The sequence below is a fragment of the Somniosus microcephalus genome, unplaced genomic scaffold (assembly GCF_052327205.1).
Source record: "Somniosus microcephalus isolate GS21.2 unplaced genomic scaffold, FLI_Smic_1.0 unresolved_chr3, whole genome shotgun sequence".
Taxonomy (NCBI): Eukaryota; Metazoa; Chordata; class Chondrichthyes; order Squaliformes; family Somniosidae; genus Somniosus; species Somniosus microcephalus.
Genome location: NW_028225181.1, coordinates 46466651 through 46487021, shown reverse-complemented (window position 1 = coordinate 46487021; position 20371 = coordinate 46466651). Strand labels below are relative to the sequence as shown.

Sequence of the window (20371 nt, the reverse complement as noted above, 5' to 3'; positions counted from 1 at the left end):
CCCTAACCTAATGACCCCCCTCCCGTCCCCCCTCCCTAGCCTAACGCCCCCCCCGTCCCCCCTCCCTAGCCTAACGCCCCCCCCGTCCCCCCATCCCTAACCTAATGACCCCCCTCCCGTCCCCCCTCCCTAGCCTAACGCCCCCCCCGTCCCCCCTCCCTAGCCTAACGCCCCCCCCGTCCCCCCTCCCTAGCCTAACGCCCCCCCCCGTCCCCCCTCCCTAACCTAACGCCCCCCCCCGTCCCCCCATCCCTAACCTAATGACCCCCCTCCCGTCCCCCCTCCCTCGCCTAACGCCCCCCTCCCTCGCCTAACGCCCCCCTCCCGTCCCCCCTCCCTAACCTAACGCCCCCCTCCCTAACCTAACGCCCCCCCCCATCCCCCTCCCTAGCCTAACGCCCCCCCCGTCCCCCCCTCCCTAGCCTAACGCCCCCCCTCCCATCCCCCCATCCTACCCCGTCCCCCCTCCCTCGTCGCCCCCCCACGCCGTTGCGCCCCCTCCCCACCCCGTCGCCCCCCCACCCCACCCCCACCCCGTCGCCCCCCCACCCCACCCCACCCCGTCGCCCCCCCACCCCGTCTCCCCCCCTCCCTACCCCGTTGCCCCCCCTCCCTACCCCGTTGCCCCCCCTCCCTACCCCGTCGCCCCCCCCCACCCCCGTCGCCCCCACCCAATTGCCCCCTCCCTACCTCATCGCCCCCCCACCCCGCCTCCCTACCCCGTCCCCTACCTTCCTACCCCGCATCCCATCCCCATTGCTCCCCGCCTCCCTTCCCCCCGCGTCCCATCCTCGTCGCCCCCCCCGCAATATCCCCTGCACATTCCCCCCTCCCACACCCACCTCCTCCCTCCTTGTTGCCCCCCGGCTCCCTACCTGTCGCCCACCCGCCTGACTCCCCCTCACCTCCCTCCCCAGTAATCGTTGGTTAGACTCAGCACCTGAAGGAGAATTCAGGAACACAAGTGAAGGGAGGCGGCGCTTGAGATTATTACCTCATTCACAACGTCCCCCGACCCCATCGTGTAGCCGGACAAATCGTCCCAAAGAAGCAGTGTTTCCTCGGTCTCTTCCCAGGTCAGACTGTCACAATCGTCCTCAAAATCATACTCTCTCCTGTCGGGGAGTAACGAGAGAGTGACACAGGAGTGAGAGCGTGGGAGAGAACAGGCTAAAACCAGCACAGGATCCCAGCAGGGACAGGAGTGACAAGGCGGGGAGAGTACAGAATAAAACCAGCACAGGATCCCAGCAGCAGGGAAAGGACTGAGAGCGCGGGGCGAGGAGAGTACAGAGTTAACCCAGCACAGGATCCCAGCAGGGACAATAGAGAGCACTGGGACAGTACAGGGTAAAACCAGTACAGGATCCCAGCAGGGACAATAGAGAGAGCGCGGAGGAGAGTACAGGGTAAAACCAACACAAGATCCCAGCGCGGAGTGTGCAGAATAAAACCAGTACAGGATCCCAGCAGGGGGAGCAATGATAGCACAGGGAGAGTACAGAGTAAAACCAGCACAGGATCCCAGCAGCAGGGAAAGGACTGAGAGCGCGGGGCGAGGAGAGTACAGAGTTAACCCAGCACAGGATCCCAGCAGGGACAATAGAGAGCACTGGGACAGTACAGGGTAAAACCAGTACAGGATCCCAGCAGGGACAATAGAGAGAGCGCGGAGGAGAGTACAGGGTAAAACCAACACAAGATCCCAGCGCGGAGTGTGCAGAATAAAACCAGTACAGGATCCCAGCAGGGGGAGCAATGATAGCACAGGGAGAGTACAGAGTAAAAACCAGCACAGGATCCCAGCAGCAGGGAAAGGACTGAGAGCGCGGGGCGAGGAGAGTACAGAGTTAACCCAGCACAGGATCCCAGCAGGGACAATAGAGAGCACTGGGACAGTACAGGGTAAAACCAGTACAGGATCCCAGCAGGGACAATAGAGAGAGCGCGGAGGAGAGTACAGGGTAAAACCAACACAAGATCCCAGCGCGGAGTGTGCAGAATAAAACCAGTACAGGATCCCAGCAGGGGGAGCAATGATAGCACAGGGAGAGTACAGAGTAAAACCAGCACAGGATCCCAGCAGCAGGGAAAGGACTGAGAGCGCGGGGCGAGGAGAGTACAGAGTTAACCCAGCACAGGATCCCAGCAGGGACAATAGAGAGCACTGGGACAGTACAGGGTAAAACCAGTACAGGATCCCAGCAGGGACAATAGAGAGAGCGCGGAGGAGAGTACAGGGTAAAACCAACACAAGATCCCAGCGCGGAGTGTGCAGAATAAAACCAGTACAGGATCCCAGCAGGGGGAGCAATGATAGCACAGGGAGAGTACAGAGTAAAACCAGCACAGGATCCCAGCAGAGGGAGCAGTGAGAGCACAGGGAGAGTACAGAGTAAAACCAGCACAGGGTCCCAGCAGGGAGAGCACAGAGTAAAAACCAGCACAGGATCCCAGTAGGGAGAGCAGTGAGAGCACAGGGAGAGTATAGAGTAAAACCAGCACAGGATCCCAGCAGGGAGAGCAGTGAGAGCACAGGGAGAATACAGAGTAAAACCAGCACAGGATCCCAGCAGGGGTTGCAGTGAGAGCACAGGGAGAGTGCAGAGTAAAACCAGCACAGGGTCCCAGCAGGGAGAGCACAGAGTAAAACCAGCACAGGATCCCAGCAGGGAGAGCAGTGAGAGCACAGGGAGAATACAGAGTAAAACCAGCACAGGATCCCAGCAGGGGTTGCAGTGAGAGCACAGGGAGAGTGCAGAGTAAAACCAACACAGGATCCCAGCAGGGGTTGCAGTGAGAGTGCAGAGTAAAACCAGCACAGGATCCCAGCAGGGGTTGCAGTGAGAGCACAGGGAGAGTGCAGAGTAAAACCAGCACAGGATCCCAGCATGGGGGGACAGGAGTGAGAGAGAGTGCAGAGGTTGTGTGGCGTCTGGCAAGGTATTTCCCCGTGTTGACGGGTCCTTTTCGCGTGTCCAGCCCGGTCTGGGGTCTCTGCTCTGTCCCTCCCCTCCTTGCTGTTACTCACAGTTGGTTGAGCATCCGTTGCATCTCCTCATTGATATTGGCGGAGGTGCTCTGGTCCTCCTCGTCCCCCAGCTTGCGCGAGACATCGCTCTCCACCAGAGAAGCCTCCTCGTCGCTGGCCGGCTTGCGGTCCTTCTTCCTACTGAGTGACGGCACCTTAATTGGAAACAAGTGGTGTGACTAGAGGCAGGATTGGTGTGTGAGGATGGAGGGCAGGCAGGGCATGGGGGCAGAGGTGGGGGGGGGGCAAGAGAGGACACATCAGTCGGGTCAGGGTGGGTGATGAGCTCTGATCACCAAGTACACACAGCACGCAGACAACCGGAGATTGCACAGCACGAGAGCGAGGGGGCGGGAGCAGGGAGAGGAGTATCTGAGGGCACAAGCAATAGGACAAACAATCCCGGCGGGGGGGGGGGGGGGGTGTCAATGTCATAGAGTCATAGAGTTTTTACAGCACAGAAAGAGGCCCTTTGGCCCATCGTGTCTGCGCCGTCCATCAATCCCTGTCCAGTCTAATCCCATTTTCCAGCATTTGGTCCATAGCCTTGTATGCAATGGCATTTCAAGTGCTCATCCAAATGCTTCTTGAATGTTGTGAGGGTTCCTGCCTCTACCACCCTTTCAGGCAGTGAGTTCCAGATTCCAACCACCCTCTGGGTGAAAAGGTTCCTCCTCAAATCCCCTCTAAATCTCCTGCCCCTTACCCTGAATCTATGCCCCCTTGTTATTGACCCCCCTAAGGGGAAAAGTTCCTCTTTATCTACCCTATCTATGCCCCTCATCATTTTGTACACCTCAATCAGGTCCCCCCCTCAGCCTTCTTTGCTCCAAGGAAAACAAACCCAGCCTGTTTAGTCTTTCTTCATAGCTGAGGCGCTCCAGCCCAGGTAACATCCTGGTGAATCTTCTCTGCACCCTCTCCAAAGCAATCACATCCTTCCTATAGTGAGGCGACCAGAACTGCACACAGTACTCCAGCTGTGGCCTCACCAGCGTTTTGTACAGCTCCATCATAACCTCCCTGCTCTTATATTCTATGCCTCGGCTAATGAAGGCAAGTATCCCATATGCCTTTTTAACCACCTTATCTACCTGTTCCGCTGCCTTCAGGGATCTATGTACATGTACACCAAGGTCCCGCTGACCCTCTGTACTTCCTAGGGTCCTACCACTCATTGTGTATTCCCTTGCCTTATTTGTCCGTCCAAAATGCATCACCTCGCACCTTTCAGGGTTAAATTCCATTTGCCACTTTTCCGTCCATCTGACCAACCCGTTTATATCGTCCTGTAGCCTGAGGCTTTCCTCCTCGCAATTTACCACCCCACCAATTTTTCATGTCATCTGCGAACTTACTGATCATACCTTTTACATTCTCATCCAAATCATTTATGTAGATCACAAACAGCAAGGGACCCAGCACCGATCCCTGAGGTACCCCACTGGACACAGGCTTCCAGTCACAAAAGCAACCTTCGACCATCACCCTCTGCCTCCTGCCACTCAGCCAGTTTAGGATCCAACGCGCCAAGGCACCCTGGATCCCATGGGCTCTTACCTTCTTGACCAGTCTCCTATGCGGGGACTTTGTCAAAAGCTTTACTGAAGTCCATGTAAACCACATCCACAGCATTTCCCTCATCCACACACCTAGTCACCCCCCTTGAAAAATTCAATCAGATTTGTCAGACATGATTTTCCCTTGACAAAGCCATGCTGACTATCCCCGATTAATCCTTGCCTCTCCAAGTGGAGACTAATTTTGTCCCTCAGAATTTTTTCCAATAATTTCCCTACCACAGATGTTAGGCTCACTGGCCTGTAATTCCCTGGTTTATCCCTGCTACCCTTCTTGTATAATGGTACTACGTTAGCTGTTCTCCAGTCCTCTGGTACATCCCCTGTGGCCAGAGAGGTTCTGAAAATTTGTGTCAGAGCCCCTGCAATCTCCTCCTTTGCCTCCCACAGCAGCCTGGGATACATCTCGTCTGGGCCTGGGGATTTATCCACTTTTTGGCCTGCTAAAACCGCTAGTACCTCCTCCCTCTCGATGCTAATATGTTCAAGTATGTCACAGTCCCCTTGCCCGATTTCTATGTCTACATCATCTTTCTCCATAGTGAACACAGATGCAAAAAATTCATTTAAAACCCCGCCTACATCATTTGGCTCTACACACAGATTGCCACTTTGGTCCCTAATGGGCCCTACCCTTTCCCTGGTTATCCTCTTGCCCTTAATATACTTATAAAACATCTTAGGATTTTCCTTTATTTTGTCCTCGCTGTTCCCCCACCCCGGCAGCCTCGAGGGAGAAACCGGTCTGCAGGTCAGTGCAAACGCATGAAAACATTCACCGAGGCTACGTGGGCGGAGTGAGTGATACGCCGAGGGAATTGGCTCCAATCATAGAATGGTTACAGCACAGGAGGCCAATAGACCTCCGACTTGGGTGTACAGGGCACAAGTTCAAAATTGTTCATATAGACGTTCCGACTCTCAGCAAGTCCCACTCCCCCGCCCTTTCCCTGGTAGCCCTGCAAATGTTTTTCCTTCAGGTACTTATCCAACTCCCTTTTGAAAGCCGTGATTGAGCCTGCCTCCACCACCCTTTCAGGCAGTGCATTCCAGATCCTAACCACTCGCTGTGTAAAAGTTTTTCCTCATGTCGCCTTTGGTTATTCTGCCAATCGCCTTAAGTCTGTGTCCTCTGGTTCTCAACCCATCCACCAATGGGAACAGTTTCTCTCTATCTACTCTGTCTCGACCCCTCATGATTGTGAACACCTCTCAATCTTCCCTGCTCCAAGGAGAACAACCCCAGCTTCTCCAGTCTATCCACGTAACTGAAGTCCCTCATTACTGGAATAATTCTCGTAAATCTTTTCTGCACCCTCTCTAAGGCCTTCACATCCTTCCTAAAGTGCGGTGCCCAGAATTGGACACAATACTCCAGTTGGGGCTGAACCAGTGTTTTATAAAGGTTCATCATAATTTCCACACTTTTGTACTCTATGCCTCTATTTATGAAGCCCAGGATCCCGTAAGCCTTTTTAGCCGCTTTCTCAACCTGCCCTGCCACCTTCAACGATTTGTGCACATATATCCCCAGGTCTCTCTGTTCATGCACCCCTTTTAGGATTGTACCCTTTAGTTTATATTGCCTCTCCTCATTCTACCAAAATGTATCATTTCACACTTCTCTGCATTAAATTTCATCTTCCACATGTCCACCCATTTCACCAGCCTGTCTATGTCTTCCTGAAGTCTGTCACTCTCCTCCTCACTGTTCACGATACTTCCAAGGTTTGTGTCATCTGCAAATTTTGAAATTGTGCCCTGTACACCCACGCCCAAGTCATTAATATTTCAAGAAAAGCAGTGGTCCTAGAACCGACCCCTGGGGAACACCACTGTATACCTTCCTCCAGTCCAAAAAACAACTGTTCACAACCGTTTCCTGTCACTTCGCCAATTTCATATCCACGTTGCCACTGTTCCTTTTATTCCAAGGGCTTCAACTTTGCTGGCGAGCCTATTATGTGGCATTTTGTCGAACGCCTTTTGGAAATCCATGTACACCACGTCAACCGCATTACCTTCATCAACCCTCTGTTACCTCATCAAAAAACTTGATCAAGTTGGTTGAACACGATTTGCCATTAACAAATCGGTGCTTGCTTTCCTTAGTTAATCCACTTATCCAAGTGACTGTTACCTTTGTCTCTGATTATCGTTTCTAAAAGCTTCCCCACTACCGAAGTTAAACTGACTGGCCTGTAGTTGCTGGGTTTATCTTTACACCCTTTTTGAACAATTGTGTAACATTTTCAATTCTCCAGTCCTCTGGCACCGCCCCTGTATCTATGGAGGTTTGGAATATTATGGCCAGTACCTCCGTGATTTCTGCTCCTGGTGATTTTCTACTTTAACTACAGCCAGCTTTTCTAATACCCTTTCTTCATCAAATTTTATCCTATCAACGTCTCCACTACATCCTCCTGCACTATGTCTACAGCAGCATCCTGTTCCTTGGTGAAGACAGATGCAAAGTACTCGTTTAGTACCTCAGCCATACCCTCTGCCTTCATGCATAGGTCTCCTAATCGGCCCCACCCCTCCTCTTACAACCATTTTACTATTTATATGCCTATAGAAGAATTTTGGATTATCTTTTATGTCGAGACCGAGAGAGGGACACACAAGAGACAGAGGCATACACACAGACAGTTACACACGCACACACAAACACACGGGCAGAGACACACGGACAGAGACACAGACATTTGCACAAATACACAGAGAGACACACACAGCCACATACACAGGCAGACAGAAACGCACACGCACAGACAAGCAGACGCACACACAGACACGCATATACACACCCTCACCCTCAGACACAGACACAAGGCAGGGTGGGGAAGTCTGACTGACATGTGCAGACCCCTGTACTATTCACCTGGAACATTTTGATCATGTCCTCACAGTTTCTCTGCTGGGCCACATCACACAGTTTGGCCGTGATGTCGATACGGCGACAGATGTCCATATCCACCTTCATCGCCTTCTCCTGAATCTTAGTGTCCAGGTCAGACAGGTTCTGAAAAATAGAGGTGGTGTTGGATGGAACCTGAGACCACTAGATAGACACTGAACACACTGGACGGGACCCGGAACCCAGTGGATAGACTCTGAAACCACTGGACAAGCCCTGCACTCACTGGACGGGCCCTGCACCGGCTGGATAGACTCTGAATCCACATATTTCCTCTTCTATTGGGCCTGGAGTTTCCCCTCCTTGAGGACCTGGAGTTTCCCCTCCGAGGGCCTGGAGTTGCCCCTCCCTGAGGGCCGGGGCCCGGAGATTCCCCTCCCTGAGGGCCTGGAGTTTCCCCTCCCTGAGGGCCGGGGCCTGGAGTTTCCCCTCCCTGAGGGCCGGGGCCTGGAGTTTCCCCTCCGAGGGCCGGGGCCTGGAGTTTCCCCTCCCTGAGGGCCGGGGCCTGGAGCTGCCCTTCCCTGAGGGCCGGGGCCTGGAGTTTCCCCTCCGAGGGCCGGGGCCTGCCCCTCCCTGAGGGCCGGGGCCTGGAGTTTCCCCTCCCTGGGGGCCGGGGCCTGGAGTTTCCCCTCCCTGAGGGTCGGGGCCTGGAGTTTCCCCTCCCTGGGGGCCGGGGCCTGGAGTTTCCCCTCCCTGGGGGCCGGGGCCTGGAGTTTCCCCTCCCTGGGGGCCGGGGCCTGGAGCTGCGCCTCCCTGGGGGCCGGGGCCTGGAGTTTCCCCTCCCTGGGGGCCGGGGCCTGGAGCTGCGCCTCCCTGGGGGCCGGGGCCTGGAGTTTCCCCTCCCTGGGGGCCGGGGCCTGGAGCTGCCCCTCCCTGGGGGCCGGGGCCTGGAGCTGCCCCTCCCTGGGGGCCGGGGCCTGGAGCTGCCCCTCCCTGGGGGCCGGGGCCTGGAGCTGCCCCTCCCTGGGGGCCGGGGCCTGGAGCTGCCCCTCCCTGGGGGCCGGGCCCTGGAGCTGCCCCTCCCTGGGGGCCGGGACCTGGAGTTGCCCCTCCCTGGGGGCCGGGGCCTGGAGTTGCCCCTCCCTGGGGGCCGGGGCCTGGAGCTTCCCCTCCCCGGGGGCCCGGGGTTTCAGCTCCCCGGGGGCCCGGAGCTGCCCCTCCCCGGGCGGCCGGGGCCCGGACCTGCCCCTCCCCGGGGGCCGGAGTTTCCCCTCCCCGGGGGCCGGGGTCTGGAGATTCCCCTCCCTGGGGGCCTGGAGTTTCCCCTCCCCGGGGGGCCGGGGCCTGGAGCTTCCCCTCCCTGGGGGCCTGGAGTTTCCCCTCCCCGGGGGGCCGGGGCCTGGAGCTTCCCCTCCCTGGGGGCCTGGAGTTTCCCCTCCCCGGGGGGCCGGGGCCTGGAGCTTCCCCTCCCCGAGGGCCCGGGGCTTCCCCTCCCCGGGGGCCCGGGGTTTCAGCTCCCCGGGGGCCCGGAGTTGCCCCTCCCCGGGGGGCCGGGGCCCGGAGCCGCCCCTCCCCGGGGGCCGGGGCCTGGAGATTCCCCTCCCTGGGGGCCGGGGCCTGGAGATTCCCCTCCCCGGGGGGCCGGGGCCCGGAGCCGCCCCTCCCCGGGCGGCCGGGGCCCGGACCTGCCCCTCCCCGGGGGCCGGGGCCCGGAGTTTCCCCTCCCCGGGGGCCGGGGTCTGGAGTTTCCCCTCCCTGAGGGACAGGGCTCTGCGATTTCCCGACTCCCACGCTCACTTACGTTGCTCATTAACCCTTTGAAGACCACCAGCTCGGCCTTAAGTTGTTGCACCTTCAGCACCAGCTCATCCTGAGCAGCCTCGGCCTCCTGGGATTCCTGCAACAGCCAATCAAGGAGGACCATTACATCACTCACCAAATGTATGGGAGGGGCTAAGGGAAAGGTCTAGAACTAGCCTGAGAGTTGGGGTTAGGGTTAAAGTTAACGGTAGTATTAGGGTTGATGTTGAGGTTAGGGTTTAAGGATTGGGTTAAGGGCTGGGGTTATGGTTAAGGATGGGTTTATGATTAGGTTCAAGGTTAGGAGAGGTTTAGGCAAGCTTGAGGTTAGGCAGAGATAGAGAGAAGCTTGAGCTAGATGTGACTGGAAGTTAGGGTTCTGATTGAGGTCATGAACCCTAGTGTTTAGGGTTAAGGGTTAATGTTAATGGCTTAAGTTAGGATTAAAGGTTAACTGTTAGGGTGAATGGTCAGGGTTAAGGTTTAAGGATTTAAAGGTTAAGTGTTAAGAGTTTAAGGTTAGGATTAGGGGTTTAAGGATTAAGGATTAGGGTTCTGATTCAGTTCAGGCAGACGGAGCTGGAAGTGACTGGAGATTGGGGTTCGGGTCAGAGGTTAGGAGTTAAGGTTTTAATTGAGTTCAATGTGACTGTAGCTTGGGGTTACGGGTTAGTGTTCCGACTGAGTTCGATGTAACTGCAGCTTGGGGTTAGGGGTCACAGGTTAGTGTTCTGATCGAGTTCAATGTGACGGCAGGTCAGGGTCCTGTCGCTCTGCACAGAAACACTAAGCGTTTATCAAACCGTTGGTCACATTGTGCCGATTTACCCAGAACAATGAGGGGTTTCTCCGGAGAACCGTCCTGTTCCTTACCTCCTCCAGGATTGCAATCCTGTCCTGGAGTTCAACTCGCAACAGGTACTCCTGCTCCCACCTAAAGAAAAGAGGAGAGAGAATCAGTCGACAAGGACAGTGAGAGAGAGAGTGATAGAAAGAGAGAGGGAGCTAGAGAGACAAGAGACACTGTAGGAGAGAGAGGGGGAGACACAGAGAGACAGAGAAAGAGAAACAGACAGAGAGAGAGAGAGATAGAGAGACAAGAGACAGTGTAGGAGAGTGAGGGGAGAGACAGACAGACAGAGAGAGCCAGACAAAGAGAGAGAGGCAGAGAAAGACAGAGAGACAGATAGAGATGCAGAGAGAGAGAGAGAGACACACACACAGAGACAGACAGACAGACAGAGATAGAGAGACAGTTGGATGGACAGATGGACAGAGTGAGATGCAGAGTAAAGCTCCCTCGACACTGTCCCATCAAACACTCCCAGGGCAGGTACAGCACGGGTTAGATACAGAGTAAAGCTCCCTCAACAATGTCCCATCAAACACTCCCAGGGCAGGTATTGCACGGATTAGATAGAGTAAAGCTCCCTCCACACTTTCCCCATCAAACACTCCCAGGGCAGGTATTGCACGGATTAAATACAGAGTAAAGCTCCCTCGACACTGTCCCATCAAACACTCCCAGGGCAGGTACAGCACGGGTTAGATACAGAGTAAAGCTCCCTCGACACTTTCCCCATCAAACACTCCCAGGACAGGTACAGCACTGATTCCCCGCACTGATTCCAGCAGAGGTGAGGTTCCAGTCTGGGTCCCAGCCCAGTCCGGACTCCTGCCTAACAGGGATCACAGCCCAGGTTCCAGCACAGATCACAGCCCAGGCTCCAGCACAGATCACAGCCCAGGCTCCAGCACTGATCACAGCCCAGGTTCCAGCACAGATCACAGCCCAGGCTCCAGCACTGATCACAGCCCAGGCTCCAGCACTGATCACAGCCCAGGCTCCAGCACTGATCACAGCCCAGGTTCCAGCACAGATCACAGCCCAGGTTCCAGCACTGATCACAGCCCAGGTTCCAGCACTGATCACAGCCCAGGTTCCAGCACTGATCACAGCCCAGGTTCCAGCACTGATCACAGCACAGGTTCCAGCACTGATCACAGCACAGGTTCCAGCACAGATCACAGCCCAGGCTCCAGCACTGATCACAGCCCAGGCTCCAGCACTGATCACAGCCCAGGCTCCAGCACTGATCACAGCCCAGGCTCCAGCACAGATCACAGCCCAGGCTCCAGCACAGATCACAGCCCAGGTTCCAGCACTGATCACAGCCCAGGTTCCAGCACTGATCACAGCACAGGTTCCAGCACTGATCACAGCACAGGTTCCAGCACTGATCACAGCACAGGTTCCAGCACAGATTGCAGGCCAGGTTCCAGCACTGATCACAGCCCAGGTTCCAGCACTGATCACAGCCCAGGTTCCAGCACAGATCACAGCCCAGGTTCCAGCACTGATCACAGCCCAGGTTCCAGCACTGATCACAGCCCAGGTTCCAGCACTGATCACAGCCCAGGTTCCAGCACTGATCACAGCACAGGTTCCAGCACTGATCACAGCACAGGTTCCAGCACTGATCACAGCCCAGGTTCCAGCACTGATCACAGCCCAGGTTCCAGCACTGATCACAGCCCAGGTTCCAGCACTGATCACAGCCCAGGTTCCAGCACTGATCACAGCACAGGTTCCAGCACAGATTGCAGGCCAGTATGCGTCCCAGCCCAGGTCCCTGCGGATACAACTTCCCAATTTCTGCCAGTCCCAGAACCTTCCCTGAATTTCTCCCCTCTGTTTTATGTCCTGTCGCGATCTTTCAATCCCTTGGGGTTGACAGTGGATAGGCAATGGCAAACATTCAAAGACTGCATGGATGAACTACAGAATATGTTCATCCCAGTTTGGCACAAAAATAAAACAAAAAAGGTGACTCAACCATGGCTAACAAGGGAAATTAGGGATAGCATAAGATCCAAGGACATATAAATTGGCCAGAAAAAGCAATAATCCTGAGGATTGGGAGCAATTTAGGATTCAACAAAGGAGGACAAAGGGATTAATTAAGAAGCAGAAAATAGAATATAAGAGTAAGCTTGCAGGGAACATAAAAACTGACTGTAAAAGCTTTTATAGATATGTGTGAAGAGAAAAAGATTGGTGAAGTCAAGCGTAGGTCCCTTGCAGTCAGAATCAGGGGAATTTATAATGGGGAACAAAGAAATGGCAGACCAACTAAATACATATTTTGGTTCTGTCTTCACAAAGGAGGACACAAATAACCTCCCAGAGATGTCGGAGAACATAGGGTCTGATGAAAGGGAGGAACTGAAAGAAATCAGTATTTGTAGGGAAATGGTGTTAGGGAAATTGATGGGATTGAAGGCCGATAAATCCCCAGGGCCTGATAATCTACATCCTAGGGTACTTAAGGAAGTTGCCCTAGAAATAGTAGATGCATTGCTGATCATCTTCCAACATTCGATGGAATCTGGAACAGTACCCATGGATTGGAGGGTAGCTAATGTTACCCCACTATTCAAAAAAGGTGGTAAAGAGAAATTGAGGAATTACAGACTGGTAAGCCTGACATCGGTAGTGGGGAAAATGCTAGAGTCCATTATAAAAGATATAATAGCAGAGCACTTGGAAAACAGTGACAGGATCGGACAAAGTCAACATGGATTCACAAAAGGTAAATCGTGCTTGACTAATCTACTGGAATTTTTTGAGGATGTAACTGGTAAAATAGATAAGGGAGAACCAGTGGATGTGGTGTATCTGGACTCAGGGAATCCAGAACCATGGGTCACAGTCTAAGGATAAAGGGTAGGCCATTTAGGACAGAGATGAGGAGGAATTTCTTCACCCAGAGTGGTGAACCTGTGGAATTCTCTACCATAGAAGGCAGTAGAGGCCAGTTCATTAAATATATTCAAGAAGGAGTTGTATATATTTCTTAAGGCTAAAGGGATCAAGGGGTATGGGGGGAAAGCAGGGACCGGGTACTGAATTTGGATGATCAGCCATGATCGCATTCAATGGCGGAGCAGGCTCGAGGGGCCGAATGGCCTATTCCTGCTCCTATCTTCTGTGTTTCTATATGTTTCTTCTAAATCCTGACCCCTGATCCCTAGCCCTAATTTTTGTCACGAGTCATTCACGTAACATTTTATTGAAGGCCTTTTGATAGTCTCTGTATCCCACATCTATGACACTGCCCTGCTCTACTCTGTACTCTCTTAAAATAATTCAATAAGGTGAGTTAAACGTGACCTTTATCGAATCCTACAGCGCAGAAGGAGGTCATTCAGCCCATGGTTCCTGTGCCACTCTTTGGTACAGCTATCGAATTAGTCCCACTCACCTGCTCTTTCCTCAGAGCCCTGCACATTTTCCCCATTTCAAGTATTTATTCAATTCCCTTTAGAAAGTTACTATTGAATCTGCTTCCACCGTCCTTTCAGGCAGTGCATTCCAGATCACAACTCGCTGTGTAAATAATGTTTTCCTCATGTCGCTTCTGATTGTTTTGCCATTACCTTAAATCTGTGTCCTCTGGTTACCGACCCTACCACTACACTGGAAACAGTTTTCTCCAGCGCTAGTACTGAGGGAGTGCTGCACTGTCTGAGGGGCAGTACTGAGGGAGCGGTGCACTGTCGGAGGGACAGTACTGAGGGAGCGCTGCACTGTCGGAGGGGCAGTACTGAGGGAGTGCTGCGATGTCGGAGGGGCAGTACTGAGGGAGTGCTGCACTGTCGGAGGGGCAGTACTGAGGGAGTGCTGCACTGTCGGGGGGCAGTACTGATGGAGCTTTGCACTGTCGGAGGGGCAGTACTGAGGGAGTGCTGCACTGTCGGAGGGACAGTACTGAGGGAGTGCTGCACTGTCGGAGGGACAGTACTGAGGGAGTGCTGCACTGTCTGAGGGACAGTACTGAGGGAGTGCTGCACTGTCTGAGGGACAGTACTGATGGAGCTTTGCACTGTCGGAGGGACAGTACTGAGGGAGTGCTGCACTGTCTGAGGGGCAGTACTGATGGAGCTTTGCACTGTCGGAGGGGCAGTACTGAGGGAGTGCTGCACTGTCGGAGGGGCAGTACTGAGGGAGAGCTGCACTGTCGGAGGGGCAGTACTGAGGGAGTGCTGCACTGTCGGAGGGGCAGTACTGATGGAGCTTTGCACTGTCGGAGGGGCAGTACTGAGGGAGTGCTGCACTGTCGGAGGGGCAGTACTGAGGGAGTGCTGCACTGTCGGAGGGGCAGTACTGAGGGAGTGCTGCACTGTCGGAGGGGCAGTACTGAGGGAGTGCTGCACTGTCGGAGGGGCAGTACTGAGGGAGTGCTGCACTGTCGGAGGGGCAGTACTGAGGGAGTGCTGCACTGTCGGAGGGACAGTAATGAGGGAGTGCTGCACTGTCTGAGGGGCAGTACTGAGGGAGTGCTGCACTGTCGGAGGGGCAGTACTGAGGGAGTGCTGCACTGTCGGACGCGCTGTACTGAGGGAGTGCTGCACTGTCGGAGGGGCAGTACTGAGGGAGTGCTGCACTGTCTGAGGGGCAGTACTGAGGGAGTGCTGCACTGTCGGAGGGGCAGTACTGAGGGAGTGCTGCACTGTCGGAGGGGCAGTACTGAGGGAGCGCTGCACTGTCGGACGCGCTGTACTGAGGGAGCGCTGCACTGTCGGACGCGCTGTACTGAGGGAGCGCTGCACTGTCGGAGGGGCAGTACTGAGTGAGCTTTGCACTTTCGGAGGGGCAGTACTGAGGGAGCGCTGCACTTTCGGAGGGGCTGTTCTGAGAGCGCACTGCGCTGTCGGAGGGGCAGTATGAAGGAGTGCTGCACTGTCGAGGGGCAGTACTGAGGGAGTGCTGCACTGTTGGAGGGGCAGTACTGAGGGAGTGCTGCACCATCGAAAGAGCAGTACCGAAGGAGCGCTGCACTGTCAGAGGGGCAGTACTGAGGGAGCGCTGCACTGTCGAAGGGGCTGTACTGAGGGAGTGCTACACTGTCGGAGGGGCAGTACCGAGGGAGTGCTTCTCTGTCGGAGGGGCAGTACTGAGAGAGCATTGCGCTGTTGGAGGGGGGAGCACTGAGGGAGAGCATCACGGTTGGAGGGGCAGTAAAGAGGGAGCGCTGCACTGTCGAAAGAGCCGTACTGAGGGAGCGCTGCGCTGTTGGAGGTGCAGTACTGAGGGAGCGCTGCACTGTCGGAGGGGCAGTACTGGGGGAGCGCTGCAGTGTCGGAGGGGTAGTACTGAGGGATCGCTGCACTGCCGGAGGGGTAGAACTGAGGGAGCGCTGCACTGTCGGAGGGGCAGAACTGAGAGAGTGCTGCACTCTCGGAGGGGCAGTACTGAGGGAGCGCCGCACTGTTGGAAGGGCAGTACCGAGGGAGCGCTGCACTGTCGGAGGGGCAGTACTGAGGGAGCGCCGCAGTGTTGGAGGGGTAGTACTGAGGGAGCGCTGCACTGTCAGAAGGGTAGTACTGAGGGAGTGCTACACTTTCAGAGAGGCTGTTCTGAGGGAGTGCTGCACTGTCATAGAAGCAGAACCGAGGGAGTGCTGCACTCTCTGAGGGGCAGTACTGAAGGAGCGCTGCTCTCTGAGGGGCAGTACTGAAGGAGCGCTGCTCTCTCAGAGGGGAGTACTGAGGAACCCCCCCGTACAGTGACTGTCAGCCCCTTGAACCCCCCATTAGCGCTCGAACACCCTGTACAGTGACCGCCAGCCTCTCGAATCCATTACCCTCAAACCCCCGTACAGTGACCGCCATCCCCTCGAACCCCCCATTACTGCTCGAACTCCCCGTACCCTAACCACCAGCCCCTCGCCCCCCAATTACCCCTCGAATCCCCCGTACAGTGACCGCCAGCCCCTCGAACCCCCCATTGCCGCTCGAACACCCCGTACAGTGATTGCCAGCCCCTCGAACCCCGCGTTACCCCTCGAACCAGCACGGTGGCATAGTGGTTAGCACTGTTGCCTCACAGCGCCAGAGACCCGGGTTCGAATCCGGCCTCGGGTGACTGTCTGTGTGGAGTTTGCCCATTCTCCCCGTGTTTGCGTGGGTTTCCTCCGGGTGCTCCGGTTTCCTCCCACAGTCCAAAGATGTGCGGGCTAGGTTGATTGGCCATGATAAATTGACCCTTAGTGTTAGGGGGGTTAAATACACGGGGATAGGGTGGGATATGTGTTGGTGTAGGGGTTACGGGGATCGGGTGGGATATGTGTCGGTGCAGGCTCGATGGGCCGAAATGGCCTCTATCTGCACTGTGGGGTTTCTGTGATTCTGTGAACCCCCTGTACAGTGACCACCAGCCCCTCAAAACCCCTGTACAGTGACCACCAGCCCCTCGAACCCCAAATTATCCCTCGAACACCTCGTAGAGTGGCCGCCAGCCCTTCGAAACCCCCCGTACAGGGACCGCCAGCCTCTCAAAACCCCATTACCCCTCGAACACCCCGTACAGTGAGCGTCAGCCTCTCAAAACCCCATTGCCCCTCGAACACCCCGTACAGTGACCGTCAGCCCCTTGAACCCCCATTACCCCTCGAAACCCGTGTACAGTGCCCGCTAGCCCCTTGAACCCCACATTACCCCTCGAACACCCCGTAGTGACCGCCAACCGCTCGAACCCCCCCCGTAGAGTGACCGTCAACCCTTTGAACCCCCCATTACGCCTCGAACCCCCTGTACAGTGACCGCCAGCCCCTTGAACCTCCCATTACCCGTCGAACCCACCGTACACTGACCGTCAGCCCCTCGAACCCCCCGTAGTGACCGCCGGACCCTCGAAGCCCTCATTACCCCTCGAACCCCCCGTACAGTGCCCGCCAGCCCCTCGAACCTCCCATTACCCCTCAAACCCCCCGTACAGTGTCCGCCAACCCCTCGAACCCCCCATTAACCCTCGAACACCCTGTACAGTGACCGCCAGCCCCTCGAACACCCTGTACAGTGTCCGCCAACCCCTCGAACCCCCCATTAACCCTCGAACACCCCGTACAGTGACCGCCAGCCCCTCGAAACCCTCCCCCGTACAGGGACCGCCAGCCCCTCGAACCCCCCATTACCCCTCGAACACCCCGTACAGCGACCGTCAGACTCAAACCCCCCATTACCCCTCGAACACCCCATACAGTGACCGCCAGCCCTTCGAACCCCTCATTACCCCTTGAACACCCGGTACAGTGACCACCAGCCTCTCGAGCACCCCATTACCCCTCGAACCCCCCGTACAGTGACCGCCAGCCTCTCGAACCGCCCAGTACCCCTCGAACCCCCCGTATAGTGACCACCAGCCCCTCGAACCCCACGTACAGTGACCGCCAGCCTCTCGAACCCACCCGTACAGTGACCGTAAGCCCCTCGACCCCCCATTACCCCTCGAACACCCCGTACTGTGACCGTAAGCCCCTCGAACCCCCCGTACAGTGATCACCAGCCCCTCGAACCTCCCATTACCCCTCGAACCCCCCGTACAGTGACCGCCAGCCCCTCGAACCCCCATTACCCCTCGAACCCCCCGTACAGTGATCACCAGCCCCTCAAACCTCCCATTACCCCTCGAACACCCCGGACAGTGACCGCCAGCCCCTCGAACCCCCCATTACCCCTCGAACCCCCCGTACAGTGACCGCCAGCCCCTCGAACCCCCCATTACCCCTCGAAACCCCCGTACAGTGAACGCCAGGCCCTCGAACCCCCCGTACAGTGACCGCCAGCCCCTCGAACCCCCCATTACCCCTCGAACCACCCGTACACTGACCGCCAGCCTCGAACCCCTATTACCCCTCGAACACCCCGTACAGTGACCGCCAGCCCCTCGAACCCCCCATTACCCCTCGAACACCCCGTAGTGACCGCCAGCCCCTCGAACCCCCCATTACCCCTAGAACACCCCGTACAGTGACCGCCAACCCCTCGAGCCCCCCCTTACCCCTCGAACCCCCCGTACAGTGACCGCCAGCCCCTCGAACCTCCCATTACCCCTCGAACACCCCGTACACTGACCGCCAGCCCCTCGAACCTCCCATTACCCACTCGAACACCCCGTAGTGACCGCCAGCCCCTCGAACCCCCCATTACCTCTCGAACACCCCGTACAGTGACCGCCAGCCCCTTGAACCCATTACCCCTCGAACACCCCGTACAGTGACCGCCAGCCCCTTGAACCCATTACCCCTCGAACACCCCGTACAGTGACCGCCAGCACCTCGAGCCCCCATACAGTGACCGCCAGCCCCTCGAACACCCCTGTACAGTGACCGCCAGCCCCTCGAACCTCCCATTACCCCTCGAACACCCCGTAGAGTGACCGGCAGCCTCTCGAACCCCCCGTACAGTGACCGCCAGCCCCTCGAACCCCCCATTACCCCTCGAACCCCCCGTACAGTGACCGCCAGCCCCTCGCACCCCCCATTACCCCTCGAACACCCAGTACAGTGACCGCCAGCCCCTCGAACCCCCCATTACCCCTCGTACAGTGACCGCCAGCCTCTCGAACCCCCATTACCCCTCGAACACCCCATATAGTGACCGCCAGCCCGTCGAACCCCCCATTACCCCTCGAACACCCCGTACCGTGACCGCCAGGCCCTCGAACCCCCATTACCCCTCGAACACCCTGTACAGTGTCCGCCAACCCCTCGAACCCCGCATTAACCCTCGAACACCCCGTACAGTGACCGCCAGCCCCTCGAAACCCCCCCCCGTACAGGGAGCGCCAGCCCCTCGAACCCCCCATTACCCCTCGAACACCCTGTACAGTGACCGTCAGACTCGAACCCCCCATTACCCCTCGAACACCCCATACAGTGACCGCCAGCCCTTCGAACCCCTCATTACCCCTTGAACACCCGGTACAGTGACCGCCAGCCTCTCGAACACCCCATTACCCCTCGAACCCCCCGTACAGTGACCGCCAGCCTCTGGAACCGCCCATTACCCCTCGAACCCCCCGTATAGTGACCACCAGCCCCTCGAACCTCCCATTACCCCTCGAACCCCACGTAGTGACTGCCAGCCCCTCGAACCTCCCATTACACCTCGAACCCCACGTAGTGACCGCCAGCCCCTCGAACACCCCATTACACCTCAAACCCACCCGTACAGTGACCATAAGCCCCTCGACCCCCCATTACCCCTCGAACACCCCGTACTGTGACCGTAAGCCGCTCGAACCCCCATTACCCCTCGAACCCCCCGTACAGTGACCACCAGCCCCTCGAACCTCCCATTACCACTCGAACACCCCGGACAGTGACCGCCAACCCCTCGAGCCCCCCCTTACCCCTCGAACCCCCCGTACAGTGACCGCCAGCCCCTCGAACCTCCCATTACCCCTCGAACACCCCGTACAGTGACCGCCAGCCTCTCGAACCCCCCCATTACCCCTCGAACACCCCGTACAGTGACCGCCAGCCCCTCGAACCCCCCATTACCCCTCGAACACCCCTGTACAGTGACCGCCAGCCCCTCGAACCTCCCATTACCCCTCGAACACCCCGTAGAGTGACCGGCAGCCTCTCGAACCCCCCGTACAGTGACCGCCAGCCCCTCGAACCCCCCATTACCCCTCGAACCCCCCGTACAGTGACCGCCAGCCCCTCGCACCCCCCATTACCCCTCGAACACCCAGTAGTGACCGCCAGCCCCTCGAACCCCCCATTACCCCTCGTACAGTGACCGCCAGCCCCTCGAACCCCCATTACCCCTCGAACACCCCATATAGTGACCGCCAGCCCGTCGAACCCCCCATTACCCCTCGAACACCCCGTACCGTGTCCGCCAACCCCTCGAACCCCGCATTAACCCTCGAACACCCCGTACAGTGACCGCCAGCCCCTCGAAACCCCCCCCCGTACAGGGAGCGCCAGCCCCTCGAACCCCCCATTACCCCTCGAACACCCTGTACAGTGACCGTCAGACTCGAACCCCCCATTACCCCTCGAACACCCCATACAGTGACCGCCAGCCCTTCGAACCCCTCATTACCCCTTGAACACCCGGTACAGTGACCGCCAGCCTCTCAAACACCCCATTACCCCTCGAACCCCCCGTACAGTGACCGCCAGCCTCTCGAACCGCCCATTACCCCTCGAACCCCCCGTATAGTGACCACCAGCCCCTCGAACCTCCCATTACCCCTCGAACCCCACGTAGTGACTGCCAGCCCCTCGAACCTCCCATTACACC

At 57.0% G+C, this 20371-nt stretch overlaps 1 protein-coding gene across 1 annotated transcript in view; it reads right to left on the bottom strand.

Annotated features, from left to right (window-relative positions):
* Positions 1 to 952: 952 nt before the first annotated feature.
* The window catches only part of LOC147091401 (non-homologous end joining factor IFFO1-like), a 29406-nt gene continuing 9987 nt past the window's right edge, over positions 953 to 20371 (bottom strand). Inside the window, exons 2-6 of the mRNA XM_085976587.1 lie at positions 10145 to 10205; positions 9273 to 9368; positions 7496 to 7636; positions 3032 to 3186; positions 953 to 1115 (exon numbers count right to left, since the gene is read on the bottom strand). Of these exons, the coding sequence (XP_085832713.1) occupies positions 953 to 1115; positions 3032 to 3186; positions 7496 to 7636; positions 9273 to 9368; positions 10145 to 10205 (616 nt within the window). The remainder of the gene's footprint in view (positions 1116 to 3031; positions 3187 to 7495; positions 7637 to 9272; positions 9369 to 10144; positions 10206 to 20371) is intronic.